The 27,937-nt window shown below is 44.0% G+C and overlaps 1 protein-coding gene across 1 annotated transcript in view; it reads right to left on the reverse strand.

The window, feature by feature from the left end:
- Positions 1 to 5,653: 5,653 nt before the first annotated feature.
- The window catches only part of LOC8038899 (cytochrome P450 4c3), a 25,785-nt gene continuing 3,501 nt past the window's right edge, over positions 5,654 to 27,937 (reverse strand). Inside the window, exons 2-13 of the mRNA XM_042292572.1 lie at positions 27,074 to 27,176; positions 24,330 to 24,609; positions 20,152 to 20,264; positions 19,995 to 20,080; positions 18,709 to 18,902; positions 18,458 to 18,527; positions 17,221 to 17,347; positions 13,916 to 14,113; positions 13,079 to 13,252; positions 12,919 to 12,985; positions 5,966 to 6,145; positions 5,654 to 5,876 (exon numbers count right to left, since the gene is read on the reverse strand). Coding sequence (XP_042148506.1) covers positions 5,710 to 5,876; positions 5,966 to 6,145; positions 12,919 to 12,985; positions 13,079 to 13,252; positions 13,916 to 14,113; positions 17,221 to 17,347; positions 18,458 to 18,527; positions 18,709 to 18,902; positions 19,995 to 20,080; positions 20,152 to 20,264; positions 24,330 to 24,609; positions 27,074 to 27,176 — 1,759 coding nt within the window. The 3' untranslated portion in view covers positions 5,654 to 5,709. The remainder of the gene's footprint in view (positions 5,877 to 5,965; positions 6,146 to 12,918; positions 12,986 to 13,078; positions 13,253 to 13,915; positions 14,114 to 17,220; positions 17,348 to 18,457; positions 18,528 to 18,708; positions 18,903 to 19,994; positions 20,081 to 20,151; positions 20,265 to 24,329; positions 24,610 to 27,073; positions 27,177 to 27,937) is intronic.

Consider the following 27,937-nt stretch of genomic DNA (forward strand, 5'->3'; position numbering starts at 1 on the left):
ACTCATCTCATAGCAACTGCGGTGCCTTGCATATGCTCAGACCGATGTAGCATAAAATCGAGTCAAACATATAGTAGTCGATGATAGGTCACGAGTAAAGTGGAAACTCCTCCCACTTCTTTTCACTTTAGCAGAGCGAACGCTGGAGAGAAGGTCGCCTCCTCTCCAGCGTCCGCTCTGCTAAAGTAGGAAGTGGTGGGAGGAGCTTTCACTTCCCTCTTAAGCTGTCACCGACTATAGTAGCTTATTATTCTTCAGAGCGAGAGCTGGAAGCTCACTTTTCGTCCTGTTTAAGCGATGTTCCTCGATAGCGATCCTTGCTATTTTGATTGCCTATTTTGACATGGACGGAATCACGAAGCGTTGAACATGACCTACAGCTCGCTAGGATAGCAGCAACACGGTGAATCCGAAGTGCAGCACGGTCTCTTCCCGAGTACTTCGAACTGTGGGCACGCTCGAGCGAGGGACTGAAAACAGCTACGCAGCATTATGTCGAAACATTTGATGCGGGACATCGCTACCCAACAAACGCTTCGCTGTTGTGTTGCTGGCGGAACGCCAACTGACATTAGAGGATTATGGCTTCGTCCTTGCCTTCCCATCCCATTAGCTACGAGAGCGGCCGGAGATAATAGTGCGTTTCTCGGTCTTGCTGAGCCATTACTGAGAGTCGATGGTGACGACACGTGATGACACAGTGAAGCCCTCGCACGCGAGCCTTGAGACACCGTGGCTGTGGCTTTGAAACACACTACCAGCGACACGCGTTGCCGTAGCACGACCACGGATGGATTGATGGATGAATCTGGCTGAGCCCTTTGGATCGGGCGGTAGCTTACGCCACCTAGCCATTTTGTTTTACCATTTAAGCTCAGAATATTTAAATGTGAAAACTATATTCACTCCGCACTGCTAAGAAAGTGAGGCTATGAAGCCCCCTTGCCATCAGTTAATAAGCAAATACCTAGTTTTCTCTCGCTTTCTGCCACCATTCACTTAATCTTTGCTTGGTAATCTCTACTGTCTTCAAATCCACTCTTCCTTCGCTGTCTCTAAAACCCAATGACTTTACTAAACCTCACTCGACTTGCGCCGCGCCATCTGTCGAGAAAGGCAATAAGTTAGTGCACCAACAATGTAAAAAATAAAATTTTTTTTTAAAGAAAATCAGATTATACTAGGCTTTATCTGTCTATTTTTTTCTACGTTATGAAAGCTACCGTACATTTCTCAGTGCTCCAACGCGAATCTTTTGCACGAAAGCGTGAACTCATGAGACGCAAGACGAAACTAAACGAGCTCTGGCAGCAGTGTAGGGCTGCAGCACTGTGGAAGCTACCCTAGCCTCAATAACGTAGCACAAAGTAGTTAGCGCTCAGTAAAGAAAAATTAGAAAGGAGCTCGCCCGTACCGCAGTGGTTATGGCACCTGCTTCTCGATCCGAGGGGCTCCGGTTTGATCCTAAACGCGTGGACGTTTTGCAAGCACCGCTGTGCGTCCTTGAGAAGCCTTACGGCCGCAGCGTCCCGCGAAGGAGCGTCACGCTGACTGCTGTGTCAATGATGGTAATTGTGCTGCGGGCATATTTAGACAGCGGGAAGTTATGCCCCGAAAGTTTCGCTTTACGATGGAACACAGCGGACGCTACGAGTCATCCCAGCCAATCCAGAACTGTGAAGAAATCGCTGGACCATGCGGAGAGCAAGGTCGCTAAACTCGTCAAACACAAAGTTGGAGTCGAAGTTGACGGTGCGCACCGATTGGCCTGTCACGACGATGACTTTGCGCTTTTTGTAGCGTGAGCTACACTGGCCGAGGTTGAGCAGTTTTTCGTGGCTCCTGGAGACCCGTGCTGCTCATGCGCGAGGAGCAGTGACGTCACATGGCGCACAACTGGCGCGCCGGAGCCGCCGCCGCCGCGCGCTCCGCCGCCGCCGCGCGCGCCTCGCCGGTCTGCGCATTCCAGAGGACTGACGTCATGGCCGCGGCAGACGCACTGGCGCCACCGCGTGCCCAGCTGTGCACCTCCGTTGCGCAGTAGCCAAGTCTGACGCTGCACCGGAGCCGCTTGATAGCGCCTCTCATTTTGTGCGCCTGCGCAGAGGTATCAGTGGGGGTATACATATAGCGGGGCGTTTGCCAATCTGTATAGCCATGGAGAAGGACAGCGAAATTGCTGCTCAGCGACGCAGAAGAGCGGAGAAGCTTAACTCATCGGATCCCGAAGTAGTTGCGTAGGAAGAACGAATAGAAGAAGGCTAAACGTGCTGCGGAGACACCGGAGCAAAGGAAGGAACGTCTAGCAAAGCGGCGTCGCAGCAGGAGGCTGAGCGACGTGCCCGACCATCTCAGCAGCAGCAACAACAAGACGCCGTCGATGACGTCTAGGCTCGCCGATTGACTGACTATACGATGAAACTTAGCGAAAGTGCCAGTGCGACTCGGACCTTCGAGACAGACTTCGTAAACAATCCGTTTGGATATGTGTGCGACGTGTGTGAAAGACACTGGCACATGAAAGACTTGACGCCGGTAAGTACTGCCATGCGTGAAACGTTGAGTTTAGCGGCGCCGCCTGAGTGGGGTGAAACCGTGGCGCGGGTTTGTACAACGTGCAAGAACTTTCTCGTTAAGCAGAAGATTCACTATTTAGCGTTACCAACGGGTATCATTACCCGCCCATGCCACCAGGTCTTCCGGTTCTAAACGATGTGGCCGAACGTTTACTTTGTGTCACATAATGCGTATACCGTGTGTGTGTCATTGAAGCAGCATTAAGCGTGATAACCAAGCTAATCGTAGACAACCAGGAAAGCCATAAGAATAACCAGCTGAACCTAAGCTCACGCTATGTATATCCTGGCGTAGCCGAGCTAAGCCACTGAAAAGTTTTTCACCGACGTCCAACCAGCGCGCTCCGCAAACTTCCGGCTACAACTTTGTGTTTCACGAGTTTAGGGCCCAAAGTCGTCTGCGTCTTGCGCGGGAGTTGTGGTGGCGTCAGAATGACGCCAAGCTCCGATTGGCTTTGATTGAGAAGATAGTGAGTAGACCTCGATGCTAGACGCCTCGAGGTCTACCCACTATTTTTTAATTCAGTCATTAAGAACTCGGCGTTCTGATACCATCGCAACCCTTGTGCAAGAAGCAGACGAACTTACGCTCCGCATAGCGCAAGGTCGTCTGCGTCTGCCACGCGTCGCTGTTCCCCTCCCGTAGGTCACGCGGCACCAGTGCTGCCTGTTCCAAAGAGTTTCTCGTAGATCTAGGGATTTTGGGAATCGTTTAGGGGAATAAAGACATTTGTTCTCCATGTTGAATTAACCTGAGACTGGGGTAGAGAAGAAACATTAAAACGTAGAAGGGACAGAAAATAGAGAGGACGACGTCTCATTTGTTCAAATCTAAATTCTTTTCAGAGTAGTTTTCGGCTTTCGAGTACATGCATAATTAATATATAATTTTCACATTTAAAAGGCCCCAGCGAAACAAGTCAAAAATTTAAAATGTGATATAACTGCCGACCATCTCGTTTCAAGCTAAAACAAAACTATAATCTCAATATTTGCGTGAACAAAGACATTTTCCAGAAGTCTAGGGAAATCTAGGAAATTGTCGGATCAAGGTTGGGAAGAAGTGGTCTCGGAGGTCGGCAGCACTGCGTGGCACTCACATTGGGATAGGGAGTTTTCGTAAATCGTTTTCGCCGTCGCGCAACGCTCTTCGCAACCCGCTACGATACTTGAAACTCTACAGTCAAGGCCATCGGCGCGCAGGCGCAGTAACGGTTTCTTCGTTGTGGAGGGCTTAGCGGCGGGGGAAACGCGGTTTACGAAAACTCGTAGCGTCCGCTGAGGTCTGTCGTAAAGGCTCGTTCACACACTTGCCACCGAGTAGGACTGGCTGAGACGAGACCAGTTTTTAAGCCTCTTGCGACGGCTTAGGACCTGACCCGCAGCAGCGCATCTGGCCTAAAAACCGGTCTTGTCTCAGCCAGTCCTACTCGGTTGCAAGTGCGTGAACGAGCTTTAAGGTCACACGGAGAACAGGCTGCATCAAGGGATGTTTTCATGCCCCCGCTGGAATAGACCCTTTCCAAAAGTCAATCTATCCACTTTGTCCGGAGAAAAACATGGCTCACGACTGGCGGCATCACGCGGCTTGTCCTCTGCAGAAAAAACGAACGCCTTCGAAGGCATAGAGCGGAAGGTGGGGAATTGACTCTAACGAGATTGTTCTTGTGTGTACTTTTTATTCGATTCACGAAGTCGAGGGTGCGTGACTTACGCAATCTTGTTTACTTATCACCGCCGTTAGAGCGAAGAGTTAGGGAATGCAATCTGCCATAAGGAACTTTGTGCGTTGTTTTAATTGGTCCGTGTCCTAGAGTAGACCGCACCTTTAGGTCGGACTCCTTCAAACATCGTCGCCAGCGGGGCGTCGTACGTTCATGACCTCCATTAATCCTCCACGTGTTTTTTTTCAGGTAAATATTGGCACGATAATGGTTTCTTGCAGTATGTACTACATACTGCAAGAAACGGCGTCGTTTAAGCTTGTCTGCATTCCTCGAGGTAACACTTGTGTACGCCAGCCGAAAAAAATATTTACAGCACCAACCAATGATGTCATTCTAATCACCTTGGCTTGTGAAGACGGCTAGAAGTGCCTTGCACCCATCATTAGCCAGTCTGAATGGCAGTGAGGTGACTACACTTTTTCTCCTGAAACATTGTCGCTTTACACGGCTCGCCTTCCCCACAGGCTAATACGCCGAGTAATTGAGGGAGAGGAGACGAAGCACGCGGGGACTTCAGAACGTCGAGCTCTGATTCGACTGGTTAGTGCTTAGACCTGAAGCTAGTAGCTCTATTGTCTACTGCACTCGTCAGACACGTTAGAACGCCAAATGCCGGCGTCACGCATTTGGCTTTCCCATTCAGACGCGTTCGACTAGGGCAGGTGAGACAAAGACCCACTAATCAGTCGAACCAGAGCTCCGCCATCTGACGTCCCCGAACGCTCTCGTCTCTTCCTCTGCCTTCGTTTTCGGCGCACACGGTTCAAGAAAGATACACGTATACATTAAGGAGTCCATAGTGGAGCAAATTTATACACAGGGCCATTGGACAGAGCGTTTTTTTAGTCATGATGATCTGGAAGATTCGTTTCCCGCTAGCCTCAAGCGAACTCAATTATGTTCCGGCTCGGCTGTTTTTCCGGAAGGGGCGATTTCTGCTGATGACTACGAAACATTATAGCCGATCAGAGCCAAATTTTGAGATTGGTATTGCGCTTACGTACTGTCACCTAGAACCGTAGAATCGCGGGTCGCTGTACAATCATTTCATTGCTTATCAAGATACTGGTATCTGTCGGGTTATCCGGTAACTGTAATGCACGCATTAAAAGAAAGCACCAGAAATTTAGAGTTGATTGTATTTCGCAGCGCTTGGGAAATGCAGCGTCCCATATATAGTGACTAGCTCCATGAGACAGATAATGCAATCGATAGTATTGGCTGGGAGAATAGGGTTGTTTGGCACGATATGGCCCTTAAATCATGGAGTCGTCTTCGCTGACGTGCAGGAAAATAGTGGCTTGCTCAAGCGTTGATACCCTGGAAGGCATGGTCCGAAAGAGTCTTATAACAAATGTTATCGTATGTTTATTTGTTTGTTTCCGTGGAAGGCTTTATTCGATGGTTTAAGGAGTCGCCCTTGGAGTAAACGTGATCCGGAGTCCATTTTTGGGTCTGAGTACTATTTCGGCGACTAATCCAACTTCGTCCCTGTGACTCAAAGACTTGAGCTTGTACTTTCGGAGGATGTTGGCGAGGACAATTTTCTCCTCCGACATCGCAAACTTTTGACCTGAAAAATAAAGTTTCGCATCAGGTTTCCACTGTCGCAGCGCCGCAGAAACGTATGGAGTTAGTTCGGGAAGCACGAATGCGGCATACCGATGCAGTTGCGAGGTCCTGCTGAAAACGGCACGTAGGCGAAGGGGTGCCTTCCTTTCGCATTCTCGGGAAGGAATCGCTCTGGCTGAAACTCCTCGGGTTTGGGGAATACCTTCGGGTCTCGGTGCAAAAAGTAGGCGGCCACTTGAACCGCTGTTCCCTTGGGAAGTGACGTACCAGCTAAACGAAAAAAAAACATTACAAATTAAAACTCAATAATAATAATAATAATAATAATAATAATAATAATAATAAATTTATTTAATAAAACTAGCATGTCCACGTCACAAGTCAGGTTCGTCAAAGCCATCCAGGGCTTGTATGACTGAACCTATCTGCAGTGGCCTCAAAAATAACTATGCCACGTACTAAAAAAAAAGTTTGAGTCAGTTCCCATAACATTTGTGACACTTATTACACTTAGACTCAAGGGAAAACACGTATACACACACCTACACATATGCACAAACACGCAAGCCGGTCATTGTCACCATTGAAGAAGGCCTTGACAGATGTTATGTTCTTGGTGTTGTGGTTCTTGAAGCAGAAAGACTGGGTGTTGTAAGTCGTGTTGATTTGCTCAAACATAAACCAAATAAAATAAAAATAATAAAATCTGGTGTTCAACATTCTTTATAGAACTGAAAAGGAATTGTGAAATAAAATTGTGACGGATTACAGGGCCTCGTTGGTAGATAAAAGATGGCGAAGCGCTTTTTTGAGTTTCTTTTTGGATGTGAAGTCGAAGAATTCGGAAGGTAAAGAATTGAATATCTGAGGGACATAAAAAGATCGCAGGTTCTTGCCATAGCGGGTGTAATATACTGGAACAAGAAACCATGAAACCATTCTCAGTTCTCGTGAATTAGGTCGAGGTGCTTTAAAATCCTTTGTCCAATAGTGACTTAGTATAACTGATTCCAAAAACAGTGATTCGAAGGTGGGCATAGATAAGGCCTGAAAAAGATTCACGCTTGGGGTTGAAGGTTTGTTATTAACCTCTCGTACAATACTTTTTAAGATATTATTTACTTTCTTATGCCATAATCCAGAACATTGGCCGAAAACTGTAATGCCATACTGAAGTATACTATATCCTAAAGAGTAGGCTAAGAGCTTGCGAATTCCGAATGGTAAAAACGTCTTAATCTTGTAGAGTAAGCATAGGACGCTTCTTAGTTTTGAACATACTATTGTCAGATGGGAATTCCATGAAAGGTCCGAATCAAACTGGATGCCTAAGTATTTTACCGTCTCTGAGCAAGGAATTGGACTGCAATGACATCCTACACAGTGTGATGTGTGAAGAAGAAAAGGAATATTTAGAACCACAACTTTTAAAGGATTGCGAAAGCAGACTAGCTTTGTTTTAAAGATATTTATGTTTATAAGATTAATTTCAAACCATTCCATGAGTTTATGTGTACATTCCTGAAGCATTTGTATTGCTGTATGATAAGCCCGATGACTCGTTAGTAGGAGTGTATCATCAGCATATTGAAAAAGGGTACAGTTTGATACCATGCTAGACATATCATTCACATATATATTAAATAGAAGAGGAGAAAGAACTGAACCTTGAGGAACACCCGCTTTTAAGAAAACTTTGGCACTGTATACACCGTCGATCGAAACCACTTGGGATCGGTCTTGCAGAAAATTTTGTAATAGACACAGGAAAGGTCCCCGGAAACCAACAGAAGAAAGTTTTTGTACCAAAATCGAATGGCTCACAGTGTCGAACGCCTTCGCAACGTCGAGGAAGCATGCACAGCTAAACAGGTTGTGTTCAAAACCTAAATTTAGGTTGTCAGAGAGTGTTTCGAGCAGTGCTTGTGTACCCCGTCCTGGAATAAAACCATATTGAGAAGAAGCTATTATGTTATATTTATCAACGAAAGAAGCCATGGTTCTATAAATAAATTTTTCCAATATTGGAACTAGGCGTGATAGAATAGATATTGGTTGATAGTTTTCTACTTTATCTCGTTGCCCTCCCTTGTAAGGCGGTTTTACAATGGCAGTTTTCATTTCATTTGGAATAGACCCAGTCTCGAGTATTTCGTTAAACATAAGAAGAAGTGTGTCCTGTATGTACCTTAAATTTCTGCGAAGATCAATAAGGCATATATTATCGTGACCTGGAGCTTTATTAGGTTTGAGCCCTAATATGATCGACTCCAAATCATTAATGGACATTTTAGGGAGAAATGCGGAAGTTGAATTCGAATTTGGAAAAGATGACGGTGTGGCATTTGAGCGTGCTCTGGCCGAGAAGGAGGCGAAGAAGTTGTTAAAGATATTGGCCGTAGCTTGCGCACTATGTCCAAAAACACCATTGAAATTGTTTGCTTTTAAACGAGGCGATGTAGCTCCGCGCAATTCGTTAATTAAAGACCAGGTTTTAATTGAGTTGGATCGAGAGTCAGTGAATTGCTTCTGAAAATAGAGCCGCTTCGCAGATCTAATAAGCGCACTCACTCTGTTCCGTAATGTTCTGAAGTCATCACGTAGGCTGGTGTTATGAGGCGAGCGGCGACATCTTTTCCAGGCCAATTCCTTAAGTTTTATAGCAGATAGTATTTCGGTATTTAGCCAACGGATATTTGTTTTCCTTTGCTTTAGCATAACAACCCTTTTTGAAGCTTGCGAGAACTCCTTGATTGGTAGCACAAAGGATGAGTAGATATCAGATTGAGCTACAGATCGTTGAAAAGTATACCAATCATGAGTAGATATTAAGTGATCGAATTTTTTTTTATCTATAAGTTCAAGACGACGAAGCTTTTTGGGGATTGGTTCTGAAGCGCAAACTGAAAATTCCAAGTGGCAGGCTACAAAGTAATGGTCCGCTAGTTTGTGTGATATAACTGCCGCATTTGTTGTAGTGGATAAAGATCTTACATTGATATGGTCAATTGCCGAAATCACTAACTTGTCTCCCAAGATTTCTTCCCTTGTGGGTGCAAGTATCAGAGGTTCAATACCGTGATCGGCCAAAAGAGTAAGATATTCACAAACCAAAGATTTGGAAGGTTTCAAAAGGTCGATGTTAAAATCGCCTACAAGGCAGAGCGATGCATGATTCGGCAAAGTTTGTAGGCCTTTATGCAGGTCAGAGATAAATTCGGAAATTTTTCCAGAAGGCGGTCTATAAAAGGCAAGTAAGTAGATTTCAAAGACAGAAGTAAAGATACGCAGTGCTATTGTCTCCGCTGAGTTGAACGATAACTGTACATCCGATGAAAACAACGCGTTTTTTAAAAACACCGCAATTCCACCACCGCGTTTCTTGTCTCGTGTGTAGAATATGCTTTTAAATCTAGGCAGGGAGAATTGGTTTACATTTTTGCTGTGAATATTAACTTCCGTAAGGACGAAGACGTCAGCTATGGGAAGTACGGACTTAACAGCGATAAGAAATTCATCCCAGTGCTTATTAATGCTTCGGATATTTACATGAAATAAATTGAAGGAACAACTTGAGTTAGGGTTCAAGATTTCTAAGCAAGATTGAAGGTCTTTTAGCTGAAAGCAACTAGTCATCAAAACCTAGTTGATTAGATCCAGTGCATCACTGTCAGCGATGCGAAGGACTGTTGAGCTTTGATTTTGTTTTGCATAAATTTTGCCATGCCGAGTCCATATGTATTTGAAGCCTTTCTCCTTTCCTCTTGTGCGTGCCATCCAGAACAGCTTCCTATTAGCGTCAGTAAGATTGTCGTTGAAGTATATTCGAGGATGGGAATCCTCGAGGGTGATGGATCTTAAGCTTCCCCGAGTGGACATCCAAGTTTCTTTTAATGGGACTGAGGAGAAACGAATCAGGATTGGAGGTATTGATCCTGTTCTGGCCGGCAGACGTTGAGCAGACATCATATGTGCAGGTTGAAAATCGATCTTCAACTTTCCTGCCAGGTCAGTCATAATATCTGCAACTTTCTCATTCGACTTGAATGGAATCCCATGTATTTCCAAGTTCGGGAGGCGATTGGTTTGATCTCTGTCATTCTGGTTGGACTTGAGCTGTTGAATTTCCTTTGCTTGCTCTGCCAGGACAGTACGCAATGTACTCATTTCGGTTTGAAGTTCCTTGATGACGTTGTGGTGAGATTTGGATGACTCCACAAGAGAGTCATATTCTGATGAAAAGAAATTCAGTGACTTGTGCATCTCACTCAGGCTAACTCTCAAAGTATCTACAGTCTGCGTCAAAAGCAGCAGAGTGTCGACCTTCGGGAGTAGCTCATGAAGAGCACCAACTGAGTCTTTCCAAGAAAGAAGTAGGTCTAGTTTCTCATTAACTTCTGTGAGCTGTGCTGAGACGGCACTAGTGTTGGTTGGAGTGGATGGAATATCAAGGCTTTCCAAGTTAGCCTTTGACTGCCTTCCGCGGCATGCAGGGCAGCGCCATTTGTCTACCTTCGATGCGCTCATTCCCTTAAATGTGCTTTCAGAGATACCTGAGCATTTTTTTCCTAGGTGGTAGACCTTGGCGCATTCATCGCACTTCAGGTAGCGGCCGTCATTTGACATGGAGTCTGAGCATAGTGCACAGAGTTCAGAAGTAGCCATGATAGTCGATTTCAGTTGAGGAAAAATGAGGAAGGTTATTGCCACCGAGGCTATGACTAAACAAAAGGAAAGCAGAATGTATAGATCCAGGCTCACCCGTGAAATAAAAGGTGTCAGTTGGCTAAGGCTACGTTAGTTTTGGGCTGATGGTGGCTCTTGAGCGATTATGTACTCGGGCCCGGCACTGAGGAAACCGTGAAAGCTGTAGCGCACGAACAACAGCACACCAGATCCAGACGACACCGATGATCTTGTTCGGATGCCAGTAGTGACCAGGTGTTGCGGGCAAGACGCAGCACATGAAGCCACAGAAATGCCGATGGGAGCAGCCGTGTCGAGGTCTTGGGCTCGTTGTGAAGATGTAGGCGTGTTATAAGCAAGATGGTCGGCGGTTAGGCATAGTGGTGATTGATAAAACCTTCAATGATGTCGGAGTGAGGCAAGCACAGGCCACAAAAGGGACCCTCACCTCGGGCTCGCGAAGAATCGCCGCTGAGGACAGCCCTCATAAGTCAGATAAAGAATTGTGGGTTTGGGTTTCTTGTTTAAATTCTTGGAGTGAGGCCAACGAACATCTTAAACCCGTTGTTTCTTCTTCTTCCAATAACAAACTTTTAGCCTTTCCACTCTGGTGAAGAAGGAAGACCAGCGAAGCTGTACTATGCTGGAAATGAAGTAATGGCTGGCCGCAAGTCGGCAAGCTAGAGTGGAAAGGCTGGAAAGGTTACCGCCATTTATGAGCGACGGCGGCAACTAGGCAATCGGCAAGCCGGTTGTCTGGTTGCCACGGTTGCTTATAGATGGTGGTAGTTGTCCGGAGTGTTGTGTCGACATTTATTCGCTGGCGGACACGATCCTGGGGAAACTAGCCCTTAAAGGGCTACTCCACCGATTTTTTCATTGTCTCCGATTTGCTTGAAATTTTGCTAAGCTAACCAACAAACATCGCGAAAATAGTATCCCAAATATTAGGTCAAAATATTGTTTTTTCCCGAAGTTATTGAATTTACAGTTTTGGTCCTCACCGTGTTTTTCAAGCTCGAAGTCTCTACTGGCAACAATGAAAAAGTGACGTCAGTGGAAGGCAGGGGTTCACTCTTTAGGCTGTAGATTTTGTTTTAAACTGATTCGAAGCAGTTTCATGGTGTCAAATGAATGCTTGGGAAGCTCGCTGCAGTACCCGCGCTCCAGCACGGAACAAATGATTGGCATATTCTATTTTTTTGGCTGCTTGCTCGACTGGCACGCCTGCCTGCCACTGACGTCACGGCCCTGAAAAGCGCGCGTATATTTGAATGTTGGTTTTTGCATCATTTTCATTTGCCGATTTCGCAATAACTATTATGAATTTCGCGATTCCAAATAGCATACCGGAGAGAGTAAAGGCCGGGGAGTCCAAAAATATAGTTAGTTGAGGTAGCTCAAAAAATCGGTGGAGTACTCCTTTAACAGCTCCGCTGTAAAAGAAAAGCTAAGTGAGTGAAGCCGTTTTCAATATAAGGGTGTAATTTCGAAGCTGATTACTATTGTTTAGACATTAACACAAAATGTGTTTTATCAGGCATTTCGTAAGCTATTTTTTTCAGCTATTTTGTATGCGCTACACGTGGATTAACGTTGTATAAAGTATGTAGAAATCCCAAGGGGCCTGTGTAGAAAAATACTCCCAAGGGTGATTTTTATGTTATGTCAAGTCGTGTCCTTATTTTAATTATGACGTCTCCCGGCTTTTAGAGTGTTTTTTTTTTTTTTTTTCAATTAACTTGGGACCAAGTGATCCCCAGCCAGATACTCTACCGACAGCGAGGGCTTGGGGAGAGCAAACAGTTAGTTTATAAAGTCAAAATATTTACACTAGCTTGAGTTTATAAAGTCAAAATATTTACACTAGCTTGAGTTTATAAAGTCAAAATATTTACACTAGCTTGATCACGCTGATAAAAACCGAAGGACACTGAATGCGTTAAGCTGCCACACCCGTGAAGTGCGTGTGGACTTCACGGGTGTGCCCCGGACAGGTCAGCCCACCTTTCCCCATCACACATAGGCAGCATACGAAACCCACATACTCTATGCTTATGGTAAAAGCTCGGCACATTTTAAGTCAATCGATCTTTGTAAACATGATTAAGCTAGAGTAAATTTTACTCTTTGTGGTAGTCGCGTATCGTATACAAGCGTATGCCCATACGTAGCATTAGCCTAGGGTTAACTTTAAAGCCGGTTACACAACTCACATATACGTTACTTTCTTATTTTTTTTTTGGCGGGGGGTGGGGGGGCTAGTAAGGGGGGGGGGGGTAGGTGGGGCGGAAGGAAGTTAGGCATTTTGAGGGGATATTCACTTATGCACTTATATTCGAACATTGTAAACTCACCAAGTTGGAAAGGCTCTTCAACAGTCCTTGTGTAAAGCGGCACAGAAGGGTAAATTCTCTGCGACTCCTAAGTATGAGACATTGAAACATACCATGAAATAAGCAAGTCTGCGTGTATCGTGAATGCTAGAATGTTTCATTAGGATAAAGGAAAGGCTACCTTAATAACACATTCCAAGTATCTCATCTCCTTCATGTCTTCGTGGCTTACAGGGCGCTCTGTGTCGTCTCCGAAAATAGAATCTAGTTCGTCGTGTACTTTTTGCTGTTCCGCGGGGCTGTGGCCTATCAGGAATAGCGCCCAGCTGATTCCCATAGCAGTTGTGTCGTGACCCTGAAAAGTAAATTTTCCTTTGTAGTTTGACTGAGCAATTTTATTTTGCGTTTTGTTAGCTACGTTTCGAGCACGGATGTAGCATATAATCATTCTTGAGCGATTTCGTACGTTATTTAACTCCAAACGAATTTAGTATAAATTGAACGTACGTCACCGGCGTTAACGTACATCACCGGCGCATCACCATGAGATGGGACGCGAGTAATAATGTAACCTGTAAAGAGCCTTTCATTCGTGGTGATATCTTTTTTTTTTATTATTATTATTAAGGACGGGCTTACTTGAATAAAAATGCCTACAGCGGTACATAAATCATAAATATGCTTCCACGCTTAAGGCTTTGTTTATAGCTGAATCTAAAGGTAGAAAAACACTCCTTTTTTTATTAAAACTCATTGCTAATATAGTAAGTGAGCTAGAGGAGACACACGTGGGATGCGCGTGTTTTGATTCTATCTTGTTCCCTGAGTATGATCGACTAATTTTCTGTGCGATTCATTTGTGGGTCAAACCAATTACAACCATTATTGAGCGTGCTCAGTATCGCTTGTAACACATAACACTAATAAAACTAATATGTGTGGACGCCTTAAGCATATGTTTAGGTGGCACAAAGGATAGAAAAGGGAAAACATCAAATTAGTCAAAATCACTACTTGCCTCAAACATGAAGGTGTCGACTTCTTCCCTGATATCTTCCTCGGTGATCTGTTTATTGTCCTTGAAATGCTCAATTAGAAGAAGATCAAGAAAAGGTTTTTTGAGCTTGGTACTTCGTCCAGTGTCCTCGCTTTCGTCATTAACCAGTATACCTCTGTTAAAATCTTCCTTCATGTCCGCTTTTCTTTCGGAGATCACCTTTTTGACGGAAGAAATGACTCACTATTAGAAAATTGCTATAAGTTTCGTGCTCTTGAAATAGACTGTTTTCAAGTGCAGTTGGATTGGGCGACAAACAATAAAGTAAATATTTTAGATATAAGTACCATTTAAACTAGGGACCAGAAAGCCGCGTTGGCAGGAACCCTTGAATTATAGCGCCTTTTAATGGGCAAATAAAGTGATTTGCTAATCTCCCCCAAATCAGCCACGTCAAATTTCAACATGGCGGACGTCATGAAGGGACGGTCTATAAGCAATGTTGAATACATGTCAACAAAACGTCAGTGTATAAACAAAGATAACATATTGGGTAGGTGAAGTTTATTATAAGAAGTTGTGCATCATGAGAATGTTCTTGTACCATAGATCATCATGTGATATTGCAATTGAAATTTCGTTCTTTACAAGCGCTTGGAAGTTTCCATTTTGGGATGTATTTTATGCGTTAATATAAATAAATACACCTTGGGATTGGCAAACACCTAACAGTTCGCAAGCCCTGCAAACGATACGTAAAATTCTTAAGTCAGTACTGTGAATAAGAAAAAGGTGGTATTGGAGTGTTAAATGAAAACAATAAATGGAGTGTTTTGTTTCGGTCGGTCCACTATTAACAAAAACAAAATTGCGTTAGGGTATTTTAGCCCCGTGGCCAAGGTGGTTGCCACAACGGTCCGCAGAAAGGCGAAATAAAATAATGAGTTATCTAATCGGGATGTCTGAAAAAAAAAAAAAAAAACTTTTTAACTTTTATTTTTGGACACTTAACGTAAGTGCGAAATGGACCTTCGACCTCAATATGGTGTTACGGTTGATGCGGCCTATACGGTGATAAAAAAAAGTTCGTAGTGGGTGTTACGGAGCGAGAAAAGTCATCGTTGTACACGGATTCGAGCCAAAAGTAAGCTGGCAAAGGGCTGACAGTGATGGAGGTATGTCCGCACCTCCACGGGATCAGCAAGTGAAGCATGTTGCGATAGTGCTGCTCTTTACCCTCCAAGTTTCGGTTTAAACCCGTGTACAAGGGTGGTGTTCCTCGATCCGCAGCACCGACTACGAATGTTTTAATACAAATTTCATGGCACGGCTGGACCGTATTGAGGTCGAACATTAGGCTTGTAAATACATTATGCCTCAAATTTTGTTTTTAAAGTCAGTAAATACGTTTTAGTTATACATTTAAATAAGTGTTGTTGTTTTTTCACCTCTTTTGTAGGAGCGCAGTGGCCTTCTACTCATAGCCAGAACAAAACTCTAACAGAAGTTTCCTTTAAAAAAAAAAGTAGGACCGACTAAAACAAAAGCACCCAGTATATAAACTAATACAATTAACTGGAAATAGCCTAGACGGTCTTTGTGAAAAAGTAACAAAGTGTAAAAGTAGTATCGTGTGTCCCTTTACAAGCATACGCTGCGCGAATGCTCGATGTGACGGGTCAGTGTGCGGTCAAAATTTAAGGGACAACCGCAGCTTTTCGACTGCGTTCGAACATGTCGTTAAACGATATATTTGATTGCGGTTGTCTAGTAACAATAAGTTTCAAGATTTTGTCGATATCTTTGCATATGCTATGGCATTTGGTTCCGTTTCACATGAACCGTGCCCCCCCCCCCCCCCCCCCCCCCCCAACACCTGCTAGATAGCAGGTGTTGATGTGCCTTGCTGTCTAGACTGAAAGTGCCATTCAAGTAGCAAAAGAGTGTCGCTTTGGTCGCGTCGAGATTCGAATCGACTAGCGCAAAGAGTAAGAAATATTCACATTGCGTACACAAAGGAATGCTAATTCCAATCATGTTTCTAGGCCGTGGTGGTTTCACCCTCTGCGCTTGTCTCCTTTCCAGTGTTCGCTCTGTTGAAGTGGACGGGGTGGAAGGCTTCGTGGGAAGAATTCATGTCCGGCTATTCTTATCCTGCAGCGGGCTATCGAATGTGATTTGTGCACAATGTGTGGAAATGTAGTGTTAAGAGTGGCCCTTGAACCCTCTATTGTCTATGAAAAGATTCTACAGGCACATGTTTGCGCTGAAAGTCCAGACAGGCGGTAAATGCACGACCAGACAGGCGAAACGGCATCAGATTGTGACAAAAAGTCAAATTTCACGTTTTTGTGCCAAGCCCGACCCATATAGTATGATATAAAAGTGCGATCCACGGAGTTCCTTTGTCCGGACAGCTGAAAAACAGCGAGCAAAGTGATTCGTGCGGTGGAATGCACATATCAGGGAACGTGACTATATTTTGTGATGAGCGTTAAATTGCAGCAAGAAAATACGAGAAACGCGCGTATGTCACGCGCGCACTCACCGTATTGCGCAGTATGCTACGTTGTGTTTGTGTGCATGGTTATACAGCCTGAAGTTAGTCTGCCTCGACTGGCGACTTGTCTCTCAGATGTAGATGGGGCAATTTATCTAGTGCAGTACAGCCACTAGCCTGGTTTTTTTGTAACGTGCACAACGCAGTAGTGATACACGATGTCCAGAACGAAAACGGGCAGGGGGGGGGGGGGGGGGGAGGGGGGATCTGGGGATTGAACCTAGGATCCCTGTGCGCAGTGTGATTTTCACTGAATATGCTGCGTTTCAAAACAAACACATTTTGTTCGTGTTTATTAACTTGTTTATAGGTTTAGATGAACCTGATGGGTGTTTAGATTCCTGGTTCATTCAGAACATAACAAAACAAAACGAAATTGTTAAAACCTCGGATTTAAACGTCAGATAGCTGGGGGTAAATAAAAATCTAAAGCATGTATGTCAATAAGAACTGCCCCTCATTTGAATACTGTACACTGCGTGACACAGTTAACGCAAACACGTCATCGGCGATTTTTTGTTTGTTTTTATTTTAAAATAGTATTATTAGTTCCGAAAGCTTTACTGTTGAGGTTAGTGCCATAAGAGAATACTTTTCACCTGTCTAGTAGTTCTCAATAAATGTTTTAACTTTGAAACAAGGAAAAATTGGTTACCTTGCTTGCGCCAAGAGTGTAACGCAGTCTACGTAGAAAAAGTGAATTAAAATAACATTGCCTGTCAATTTGCCACGTTTACCTTTCAGGTCCAAAATTCATTTGACTTACCCGCCTTGTGAATGAGTGCAACGTGTTGAGGCATCGGTGGTATTCTTTTCCATTAGATGTCATTTTGTAAATCCTTTCAACCCTCGCAAAAGGCGTCAAAATTCTTTCCAGGAAAAGCTCGCCTAACCTAGAAGAAGGCACTCATTTGTACAAAAATGTATAGACAGATGCGAGTAAATGTATACAACCAGTCCTCTGAACTGTAGTCAGCCTATCGATATAACCAAAAAATTTAAAGGAGAAAAAAAAAATCGCTTTCTAAATAGTGATCTTCTCCTCGTTGACGATAATAAAAAAAAATTAGCGATGACGATATTAGGTTTACGGTACTCATGTAGACGGAGAGTGTAGATTTTCCTGTTTTCTACAGGAAAGCGCTATCGTTTGTTTAGTGTACGTACTGTTTACAATTCTCGTTTCGTACACTGTAAAAATGCACTATTCTTGTACTACATTCAATATTTTGTCAACTTGTCAAAGTGCGAATTTCGAAAATAATTTGCGAGCACTATATACTTCGGTATTGTAAGTTTCACTCCGCCCGCTCGTAGCAATGCGGCGAAGTATCTGCGTGAATTTTTTACTATAGTTTTAAAATCGCGATGTTCGTCCAACTTAGGTCGTTTATAGTGTGTAAAAATTAAATATATATCATTACTCGAAAAAATGTTGCTTTATTCCGAGCAGTATACTAAATACTGTCTTTTAATATTGAAAATGAAAAAAAGCAAAAAAAAAAAACTCTTCAACGTGGATAATTATTGGATATCTGAAGTTTAAGGCGAATGCCTTAGACTTCAGACATAGTGTAAGGCGATTGCCTTAAATTATGTAATTTTCATTATTGGCCACATTAGTTTAGTAGTATTGTTAGTACCGTTTGATCAAAAGGCATACCTCCGATAGGGTGATTTTCTGAAGCGACAGTACCTGAAATGCTATCCGTAACCAACGCAGGAGATGAGACTTTTTTTTTACTTTCATTAAGACGGCTCCCCGCACGCCTTCCTCCCCCGTCGTTTTATATCTAAATTAATGTTTTATATGTTGTGCATTGCAGTTCCGCCAATGGAAGGTATGTGCCAAGAAAACGCCGTTTTGCACCTAACGTGTTCTAAATAAGGCAAATTTAAACGCTGCACATTAGGCGTCAAAGCCGCAGCACTGCCCCCGCTATGCTCCTTGCTAAGAATCTTCTCGGATATATCAAACGTTGGAGAAAGTAAAAGGGATTTACCTGTTTACAGCTTTCACATACTCAGAGTCCTGGTTGCTTTGAGCGTTAATCACCCTTCCCATAATCGTTTCTGAAACAGGTTGTACCCGCATATGATTTTGGTATGCATCATTGAGATACTTAAAAAGCACACAGAAAATATTTTATACACTGAAAATAAACATCAAGAGTGTGCTGTTTAATTCGCAATGACGTGTGGCTATATTTCAATACAGCAGTTGTTTTGTGACATTATCTGGAAAACGGCTTACCGCAAACAATGTCCAGGGTGCAGAGTGTTACCCTCGGTACCACGTCAACCCCGTTGTGCTCCAGAGACATTTTCCCCAAAGTATCGGCAAGAATCATGGACTGGGCATTTATTGTAGGCGTAAAATCGTCCAGAATTCGGAAATGGAAGGCAGGAGTGAAAAGTCGTCTTCGTGTCCTCCATTTATTTCCGGTACTATGGGAAAAAAATGTTTGAGAGTATGGTCAGCATGCATGCTCTGAAACGCCACAGCAGCCGCTCAGTACCTAATTGAACTTCTAGACTTCTAAGTTTGAAATTTGATCGCAAATATCTCGTGTTGACGGGCTTGCGACGCGATGTTATGCCAACCTGGGTCTTAAGATGTTACCGTGTTTAGTACAACAAGTATGGTGCCTTCGATGGAGGTATTACAATTTGGCGGAGAGTGTGTAAAATGATATTGTATGGTGCTATGCGATGCCACAGATTTGCATGCCGTAGGAATTTTTGGTTGAAATAAAAAGTGCATCGTACCATCTAAGACATCTTAGGGGATATATCTTAAACGTATTTTTTAGTAAGCAACCTATATTTTGCATGCCATAGTAAGTATTTTATCGCGTAGCGCTCTTATTACAGATTTCAGAAATAATATATATTACTTTAACGGGAGCATTTCTAATTGCAACGTTACATTTTTCTGCCACTAATTCGCGGCAGCGATGTTCTCGGCAATAACTTGCACCATAATTTAGCTACAAGTTGTTTGAAAAGAATTACTTTATAATTACACACTACTGTTACTAAAAAATGAAAATATTGCGGTATTCAATCAACGCCGTAAATTCAACATCATAACAAATTGAGCAACATAATTTAGACATGGGCTGTTCATACACTGATTAACGATGAGCATGTAAATAAATAAAATCATGTATAATTTTTATGGCCACTAAGCTATTTTGGCCACACACCATGACAGTGTTTTTCTGAAGAAAAAAACACATGTTAACAACCTTTTATTAGTTGCAATTTGTCATTTTATTTTACCCGATCCCCTACAATCCCCTAAAGATTACCCTGGGACTATCCAACACCGACTGGTGATAGTTACAAAGAGACAAAGGGGAAGGTATATTTGGCGGGCAGGAAAACTCATACTTTTGGTTTCTAAGCTACGTGGCGCAAGCTACCACCCGTTATAAAGGGTACAACCGTTTGCACCCATTCATCTATCCATGCTTCTCTCCACCCCTCCGTGTATAGTATATCTCAAGACAAAAGATCATGGTAATATCTACTCACCCGGTTAGCAAGCCGGTTCCAAGCCAACTGTGAAGCATATCGTACACAGCTCCTTTCTTCAGCAGGGTGTTGCTCTTCAGTACTTCCTGGTGACAGACGTTTATTAATAGATAATTTTCGTAATGCAGAGTGTGGTATTATTATGCAATGAGCATACCTCCACGTAGTCTGCCCGATAGACTATAATCAGAGGAGACAAGCCAGTGTAGATTCTGTGCATTCCGTACCTCTGGAAGCGAGCGTGGAACCCGGAGATCGCATTGAAGAAAACTGTGAAAAGCACAACGCAATATAACAAATTAAGTCGCATCTCAGCATATCGCCAGCGTTCGAAGCGTTCCTGAACACCGAACTTTCGCTATTTATTCAAACTGGAGCAAGGGTAACCCATGATCTTTTTTCTAGTTTTCAACCCGAGTGCTTTTGGGCAACCCTACTGTCAGCTCGCTTTAGGGACTAACGTGCCATAGTATAATTACGCCAATAACGTTTTAATTGTGCTTACAAGTGTAAGCACTCCGAAGGAATGTGAACAACTGAATACGACATGGGCAGAGTCAACACCACCTAAAATAATGAAGGACTACGCACTAGAGTTTTTAAGTCATCACTGTGATATATTTACCAATCAATCAAACCCTTCAAAACGGAAATGATATTTATAATAAAAATAACTACGATATTTGTATTCAATACTGTTTGCAAGACGGTTTTCTGAACGTTTCGGGACAATAAGGTACTTCGCTTTCCTCTTTGCGTGATTTGATCTTTCGAGCTTCTAGATATATATTGTTACGATGATGTGCGACCGGCAGCAAACGCCGAAGACATATTCATTCAACGAGAGAGAAAGATATTGTGGAAGCCGGGCCGTGCGCGCGGGGCTGGCCCGGTTTCCGGTCTGGAGGTCTATCGGCTGCGGTGGAGGGCTGCTGTTGCCAAGGTTCAGGGAGATGACGACGATGAACGGAAGAGTATGAACCCCGCAAACGCCTGCCCGTCTTTCTCTTCCACGTGGCATTACCCCGCACTTTTACCAAAGGATGCTACATTGGCTGAGGGTCGCAGACGAGACGTCCGCTCAATGGCGCGCGGTTTAATTCGAACTGGCCACCGCAGGTTCGCGATCGCTGACGCTGGCCACGTTACCTGCGACAGGACGTCTTCCTCTTCCTCGCGGCGATATTAGAATCTATACTATATCTGCAGCTCGTAAATATAGTGTGGCTGTTTCTTCGATTAAAATTGCTAATTTCTCAAAAAATATAGCTCGGGGTTTGTGATGACGAACAATAGCTCGGCAGGCTATAAACCAAGTCGGAAAAAAATTCGCGCCTGCACGGAAGGATCTCGAATATTTCTCAGTTGTGTATTTTAGTGGTATGTGATTCCTACAGGAGAAATTTTGATAGGAACAATTTCGATGCCTAGTGCGGTTCTTGTGAAATACAAAAAATAATATTCGTGGAGAATTTCATTGTCGTCCTCCTGCGCAGACGCGCCTTATATAGTCGCTGTCAGGTTTTAATATTTATCCTCGCCATGCGTGAAGATTTATCCACGCATGGCGTGGATAATTATCATGTTCACGTGATTCGTTCTTCACCAATCTTATTGTCCGAAGTCTTATTGGCTCTAGAGCGATAACAAGATGCTCATTGACTGTCATTGACTATGGAAGGGGGTAGAGATGCTCGCCAAATTATACGCAGTAGTGCTTTCAAGAGATAGAACAAGAAAGAGGGCGACTGAAAAGCGGATTAAGAAAGCAGACGAAATATTAGGTTAGTTCGCTTGATCGCGACGAGTTGAATATTGTGTTGAATTCTTGACGCTGCTGTCTTCGTGCCACACAAAGCAAAAAAACAAAACAAACAAACTAGGTAGACACCTTAGAAGTTACGTTTTGCCATTTATTCGTGTATATTAAAGCCTCACCAACAATATGGGCCCATAGGAACCACCGATCTCCACGCCTACTCCTTGCCGTTATGAAGCGGTCGAAACACATTGGAAAATGTTGGTTATTTCCCTCATGTATACCATATGAACTCTTATGGTATTGGGCTGCTTATAACATATATCTTTGCGAATACAGCAACACGGCGGCGGTCGATCAAATTGACGATGATCACCGTGTCACGAAACTGCCATCTAAAAGTAATGACGCACAGTAATGTTAGTACCGCATAAAAATGGCGAACGCGATTGTGCAAGACTGCCGCAAATACACCGCTCAGCCGCGCTGTCTGCTTCCAAGGGCCCATTGCGACACCGCCGGATAACTGCTCCCTGCAGACAGCTCTACGCGTGGCTGGGTACGTCGAAAGCAAATGTTTACAATAACGGCATTGTTTTTTTCGGGAATAGAGTGACGTTTGGCGATTTCAGAAAGGGTCATGCACCACTGAAGTACATGTTTGATGAAAATTTCAGCTCAAGCTCTGGGTTGCTTCAATTTAACGCCAGCGTCTCCATCAATTTCGCCCTAGATGTATGTATACTCTACTTTGCATGACATCTGTGTTTGAGTACGTTGATGTAAATTATAGAAGTAGAAGGAAACACAAATGAAGGATGGCACTAAACATTATAATGCACTGATGGCGCAGGCGATGTGGTGTAAGTGTAGCATTTTCTTAAGACACCGAGACGGGAGAGGGGGCGATGTAATGCAATTAAAGTAGAAGAAACGGAAAAGACGACAGAAACCAACGTCTCGTTTTGTCTTGTTATTTTTTTCTACTTTGGTTTCTTCAGGTTTCTCCACTCCGTCTCATGTGTTTTCAATCAAATAATCAATCCGCCTTTTATTGCGCCCTAAACAGCTGGTAAGGCCTTAAGAAGGTTACACTTGTACAGATTGAAAGACGATCAGACTAAAATATTTTCACACTACAAAGTGAGCCTGAGTATTACTTTTTTAAAAACATGCGAGGATAGGGAAAAGGTCCACGTCAGGGTTAAAACACTTGTCATACATGGTCTGCACCGGAGTCAACGGAAGATTAGATTCTAAGTTAGAAGGGTAAAAAGAAACCGTAGAACCAGTTTCGTCGCTGGGGACCATTAAGTGAGTTTCTAATCAATAACAAACGGGAATCAATAACAGCGTTGAGCAGTTCATATATATATATATATATATATATATATATATAACAAAAAAAAAAAAAACATGTCGCGAACTAGTTGTTTATCTGAAAGAGACGAAAGACAAGTGTATCCAAGAGGCGCACGTAATCGCAAAAATACTCTCCGTCCAATGTAGCGATCATACATTATTCTTTCAAATCGTCGCTGTGCGCACTCTAACCTTAGCATTTGACTGACGCCCAGAGATAATAAAATTTGTTTCGTCTTTTCTATTATGTATTGTTTTTTTTAATACTTCAAGGTGTTTTAATGCTTATCGCTCAAGAAACAGCAACTCTCCTTGGCCTTCGCAAACTCAATAGGCAAATTTAAATGCAAAGTCAATAAATACGCATCACAATTCTGCCACTGTAAGGTAGTCCAAAACACTTTTAGTCACCACCTAGTCCTGTTAATACGATAAAGTTCTGCCTAATGCATAATTAAGTTTTGTAAGCGTTTATAAATGAAACAGGAAACGCCGACTGTGGGAATATACTTTCAAAACTCGTTTCCTGATGAAAACAAAATAGCACGTAACATGATTGCTGAAAAAAAAAATGAAAGCAAACAAGTTTCGGATACAATGTGAAGGTTCGTTACCTTATGAAGGTCAATACCCAACTTCACTTTTGATGCGCCTTGTAAAAAATAAATATAAAATCCCCAATGATTTTTTTTAAATTGTGTAGTGTGAATACTTCTCACAGCTTCTCAAATTGACGACACCTTTCTGCAGTGTATTTCCATGTCACGGGATGGTTTTGCAACTTGCCGTCTTTGATTTTAAATTCCAGATTTATGTAAACTTTTTTTTTTTTTTTTACATTTTGTGTAACGTAGTACATCTGGTGCGGGTGCCTAAGGCTATTGATTATTTTTGCTAAATCCGGTGACTGTTTTCAGATGATTGCAATTCGCCTTCCATATGTTTTTTTTTTCTCTCACTCTGGTGTCTTGTTGCCTGCGTCGGCCATGCCGCGTGTTGATGCCGCTTATTCGTCTCAAATGCTTGTTGTTTTGTGTTGTTCCCTGCCACGTGTACAAAAAGTGCACTTGCCATTAATTATGTCAAAAACAAATAGACGCATGTCATCTTTTTTTTCTCTACTGATGCATCTCTCCTCCTTGGATCCCATTGGGGTCTGTAGTATTGCGAAGCAAATAAAGGAATAAATAAAATAAAAAGTGCAGTGTTCTTACGTGTGTTGAATGCGGCCGGGGACTCCTGCTGCGAACAGGCTTTAAAAAGCGCGTAATCGTTCAGAAATGGCAGAACCTCTCTCCTTCCAGGTAAGTGCTGGAGTTGTCGAAGAGTCTTGAGCTGAATCCATCGGGCCACCGAGACGCAGACTCCCAGCAGAAGTGCCAACGATATTGAGATGCCAGCGCTCCACTTGAGAGCCCAGTAGAGAAGACTGGTCGCCACATCAGTGAACGAGTCGCCGCCGAGTTCGTACAGTGGCCGGGAAATCATCTTGATCTGCGGAAGAAATTGTACCCAGCAAACATATGCTTACTGCAAGCACCAGCCGTGTGCATTCACGCACCGGCACACATGTACACACTACACTGACGATGAAGTGATGAAATGGCATATCACCAATTTGATTAGACAAATATGCGGGGTAACATATTTTATTTTTTTTAGGCTTTACAGATGTTTTTCAAAATCGCGAAAGCTACACTATACTTCGTCTCACCTTAGCATGGAGTATTGTTAGCTACGCTAAGGTGTTGTGGGTGAAGCGTTGCAGGCTGCACGAGCGCTCGTGCAGCGAGTGCTCCTGTCAAGGCAGTCCAGGATAGCCTCTCGCGCTTGCACAGCCTTTGCTGTTAGTCCATACTGATGTGAGACCCTGGTGGGTGAGGCGAAGTATAATGCGTTCTATGCAGGTAAGTTATACGGAAAAGGGGACATACTATTGGGGGATAATCGTCACGATAAGTGAGATAATTAACTAAGAGTTTTAACGAACTTAATAATTGGTGAAAATAAACATACAGTTTCAAGTACAAGCTTACTCAGCGCCATAAGAAAATGAAAAAAAAGAAAACACTAGTCAATTTTGGATGGACTTGAAGTATGTGTGAAGCGCGGGGGTGCGGTTAAGTTGGCACTCGTGCAACAGGCGCATGGCTGGTGGTGCGGAAACGCGAATGTTAGGATTATCATCTGCGTTGTTTTCTGAATGGTCTTGAATTCGTTGCATTCAGATATCTTATCACATACCGGACTTGAGAGTCGGCGGGCCGTTTTACTGACCTAAACAGAATCATTGCATAACCCGTTGCACGCTTTTGCTGCGTGTTTCGTGGAATCCAGTTATCGGTTCAGCATCCCTTTAAGGGTGTGATAACAGATGAGGAAACTCAACTGCGCATGTGTGATTCAGAAGTGAATCTTCTCGAAAGTGTATCTTATTCGCGAGCGGTACTCAATAGGGAATTTTAGAATAACATACGATATATTAGCGCACGCTAGCGTTCAATTTAGCACTCGCGTTAGCGCACGCTACGAAAGAGAGTTTTAGAATAGCGTTCCTTCGCCGCGATGCAAAAAAAAAAAAATAAAGAAACAAGCATCTTGCGTTTGCAGCGCCCTCACCAACATACATTAACAAGTTTTATTTCACACACGAAATGCTGCAACCTGAGAAAACAAATTTTATTTTTTTTGGGGGCCCGGAGTAAACATTTTAGGTTAGTTTAAATATGAGATTGCGACGCTAGCGGTCGACCGCTCGTGTCCGCTTGCATCGCCTCGGCAAGAGAGGTCTCGTGTACCTTCGCGCATGTACCCGACGTACGCATACGCCGAGAAACGTTCGCGCGTCGCAGGCAGGAAGTTGCAGCGACCGTTGCCAACCTTGCTGGCTTTGCGATGTGCACCTCCCGTAGAAGTGCCATGCCGTCCTGTATTGAAAATCGCAGAAGCGAGGATGTTGCCGTCGTCGGGCTGACAAAGACCGCCAAGCGACCGCAGCCGCGACGGCCGTGGTCCTGGGAGCCGCCATTTTCTGACAGTGCTCGTCTTGGCTTTAGTCAACCTCTCACGCATCACGAATCTCACGAACCTTCTTTGGAGGAGCGCAAAGATTACTTGCGTACTCACGCAATTTCCGAATAGCGTCCGCTAAACTAGTGCGCGCAAAGAGCAAACTGCGGTTAGCGTTCGGCGTATGCTCAGTGACGACGACGCTATTCTTTGCATACACGAAGCCTTTGCGTACGCTATTCTAAAACTGCCTACTTCCTGTATACGCCACGCAGTAGCAAAGCCAGGATTGAGTTCGCGGGGAATGGAGTAAATAGTGTCAAGGCCTCAATTGCACACGGAGACACGGTATGTGTCGGAACGGTATTCGCTACGCCAACGACCTATAGAGGTCGCCAATCTTGACCAATATGGCGGCCGAAAGGCAGTATAAACCGTTACAAAGTTGTGTACGATGAGGCTTGCCTTGTCCACTTCTCTGAAGTCACTGAAGCTATCAGGCCTTGTTAAGCCTGGTTCAGACAGTTGCGTTTGACTGCGTTTGACTGCGTTGCGGCTGTGAGAAACCAGCACATCCCTGCTGCTTATATCGCGTGCCAAGATGATTCCTCGAATCGTATTCCACGCTTCATACGAAGCACAGATGTGCCGGTGACTCGCTTTCGGTTCTCGACGCAACGCAGTCAAACGCATTCAAACGCAACTGTCTGAACCGGCCTTTAGGAAGATACGGGACAAACGACACAGCGCAAAAAGAGCATAGCGACTCGCGCCGGCAGCATCGTATCCGAATAGTTTGTTATTGGGAGACGCCGCTCTTCTTCCACAAACCCCATCAGGGTGACTGACTGAGGTCCCGGTGTCTCACGTGACAGGCTCGAAACCGAAAAAGTGAACTACTTAAAATATAGTAGTCCATTGCGCAGCCATGAAAGAGGCAGCTACTTACGTTTCGTGTTGACCAAGTGATGTTTCCCGAAAACAATCGCCTCTCTTCGCTCTCCTGTTTTCGTCGTCGGGACAGCCTGGACGTATCCAAAAAGGGCCGACAACTCGGTCAGACACGCGAAAGTCGGCGTTGTTGCTGCGCACTTTCTTCCCAGAACTCTCAGCTCGTAGACTTGCTGGAGCGACCGACAGGAAGAAGCTAGCCTATACTTTGTCGAAACATTCCGCGCGGTACATCGTTATCCAACAAAAGACTCGCTCTTGGGTCGCTGGCGCAGTTCCAACAGAAATTATAGCTTTGGCCGAATGCCCTCGAAGAAGCTTTGAGATGATGTCACTCTAATGCCTGCTTGCAGAAGTCTGTTGGAGAGTGAAACATGACGACCTCTGGTAGATTTGCAGCAGTTTAGTGAAAAAAGTCGTTCTCTTTTCCCCGACTATTGTGGCGAAGGCGGTGGCAACGGAGAATGTGATACATAGTCGAGCTAGAATGCGATCGCAGCGCCACCGGCAACTTCGGCAGCGTAATTCCGGGAGCGGCACATAAGGGAACGAGGCAGCGTTTTCAAGTGCTCGATCGGGAATCACGTGGTTTACGAGCCGCTTTTGCAGTACACGCCTGCGAGGAGGAGAAAGCCTCGATCGCCTGGAAGCGTCCGCGAGCCTTGTCCAGCCGCTCCGCCTGCTGTCATCCTCGCCACGCGACAACGCAGGGCAATGTGCACTTTTGATCAGTCTGTGCCGGAAGCGTCTGCCATTAAATTGGAAACGCTGTTCATGGCTTGTGTTGTTTCGTCCCTGAAATCTAGGTTCTGTACAAAGAAGACGGGACTCCCGCGGTGCTGCGGCTTCCTCGTGAACGATC

Source organism: Ixodes scapularis, unplaced genomic scaffold (assembly GCF_016920785.2).
Source record: "Ixodes scapularis isolate PalLabHiFi unplaced genomic scaffold, ASM1692078v2 PGA_scaffold3__209_contigs__length_174095766, whole genome shotgun sequence".
In the NCBI taxonomy this organism is placed as follows: domain Eukaryota; kingdom Metazoa; phylum Arthropoda; class Arachnida; order Ixodida; family Ixodidae; genus Ixodes; species Ixodes scapularis.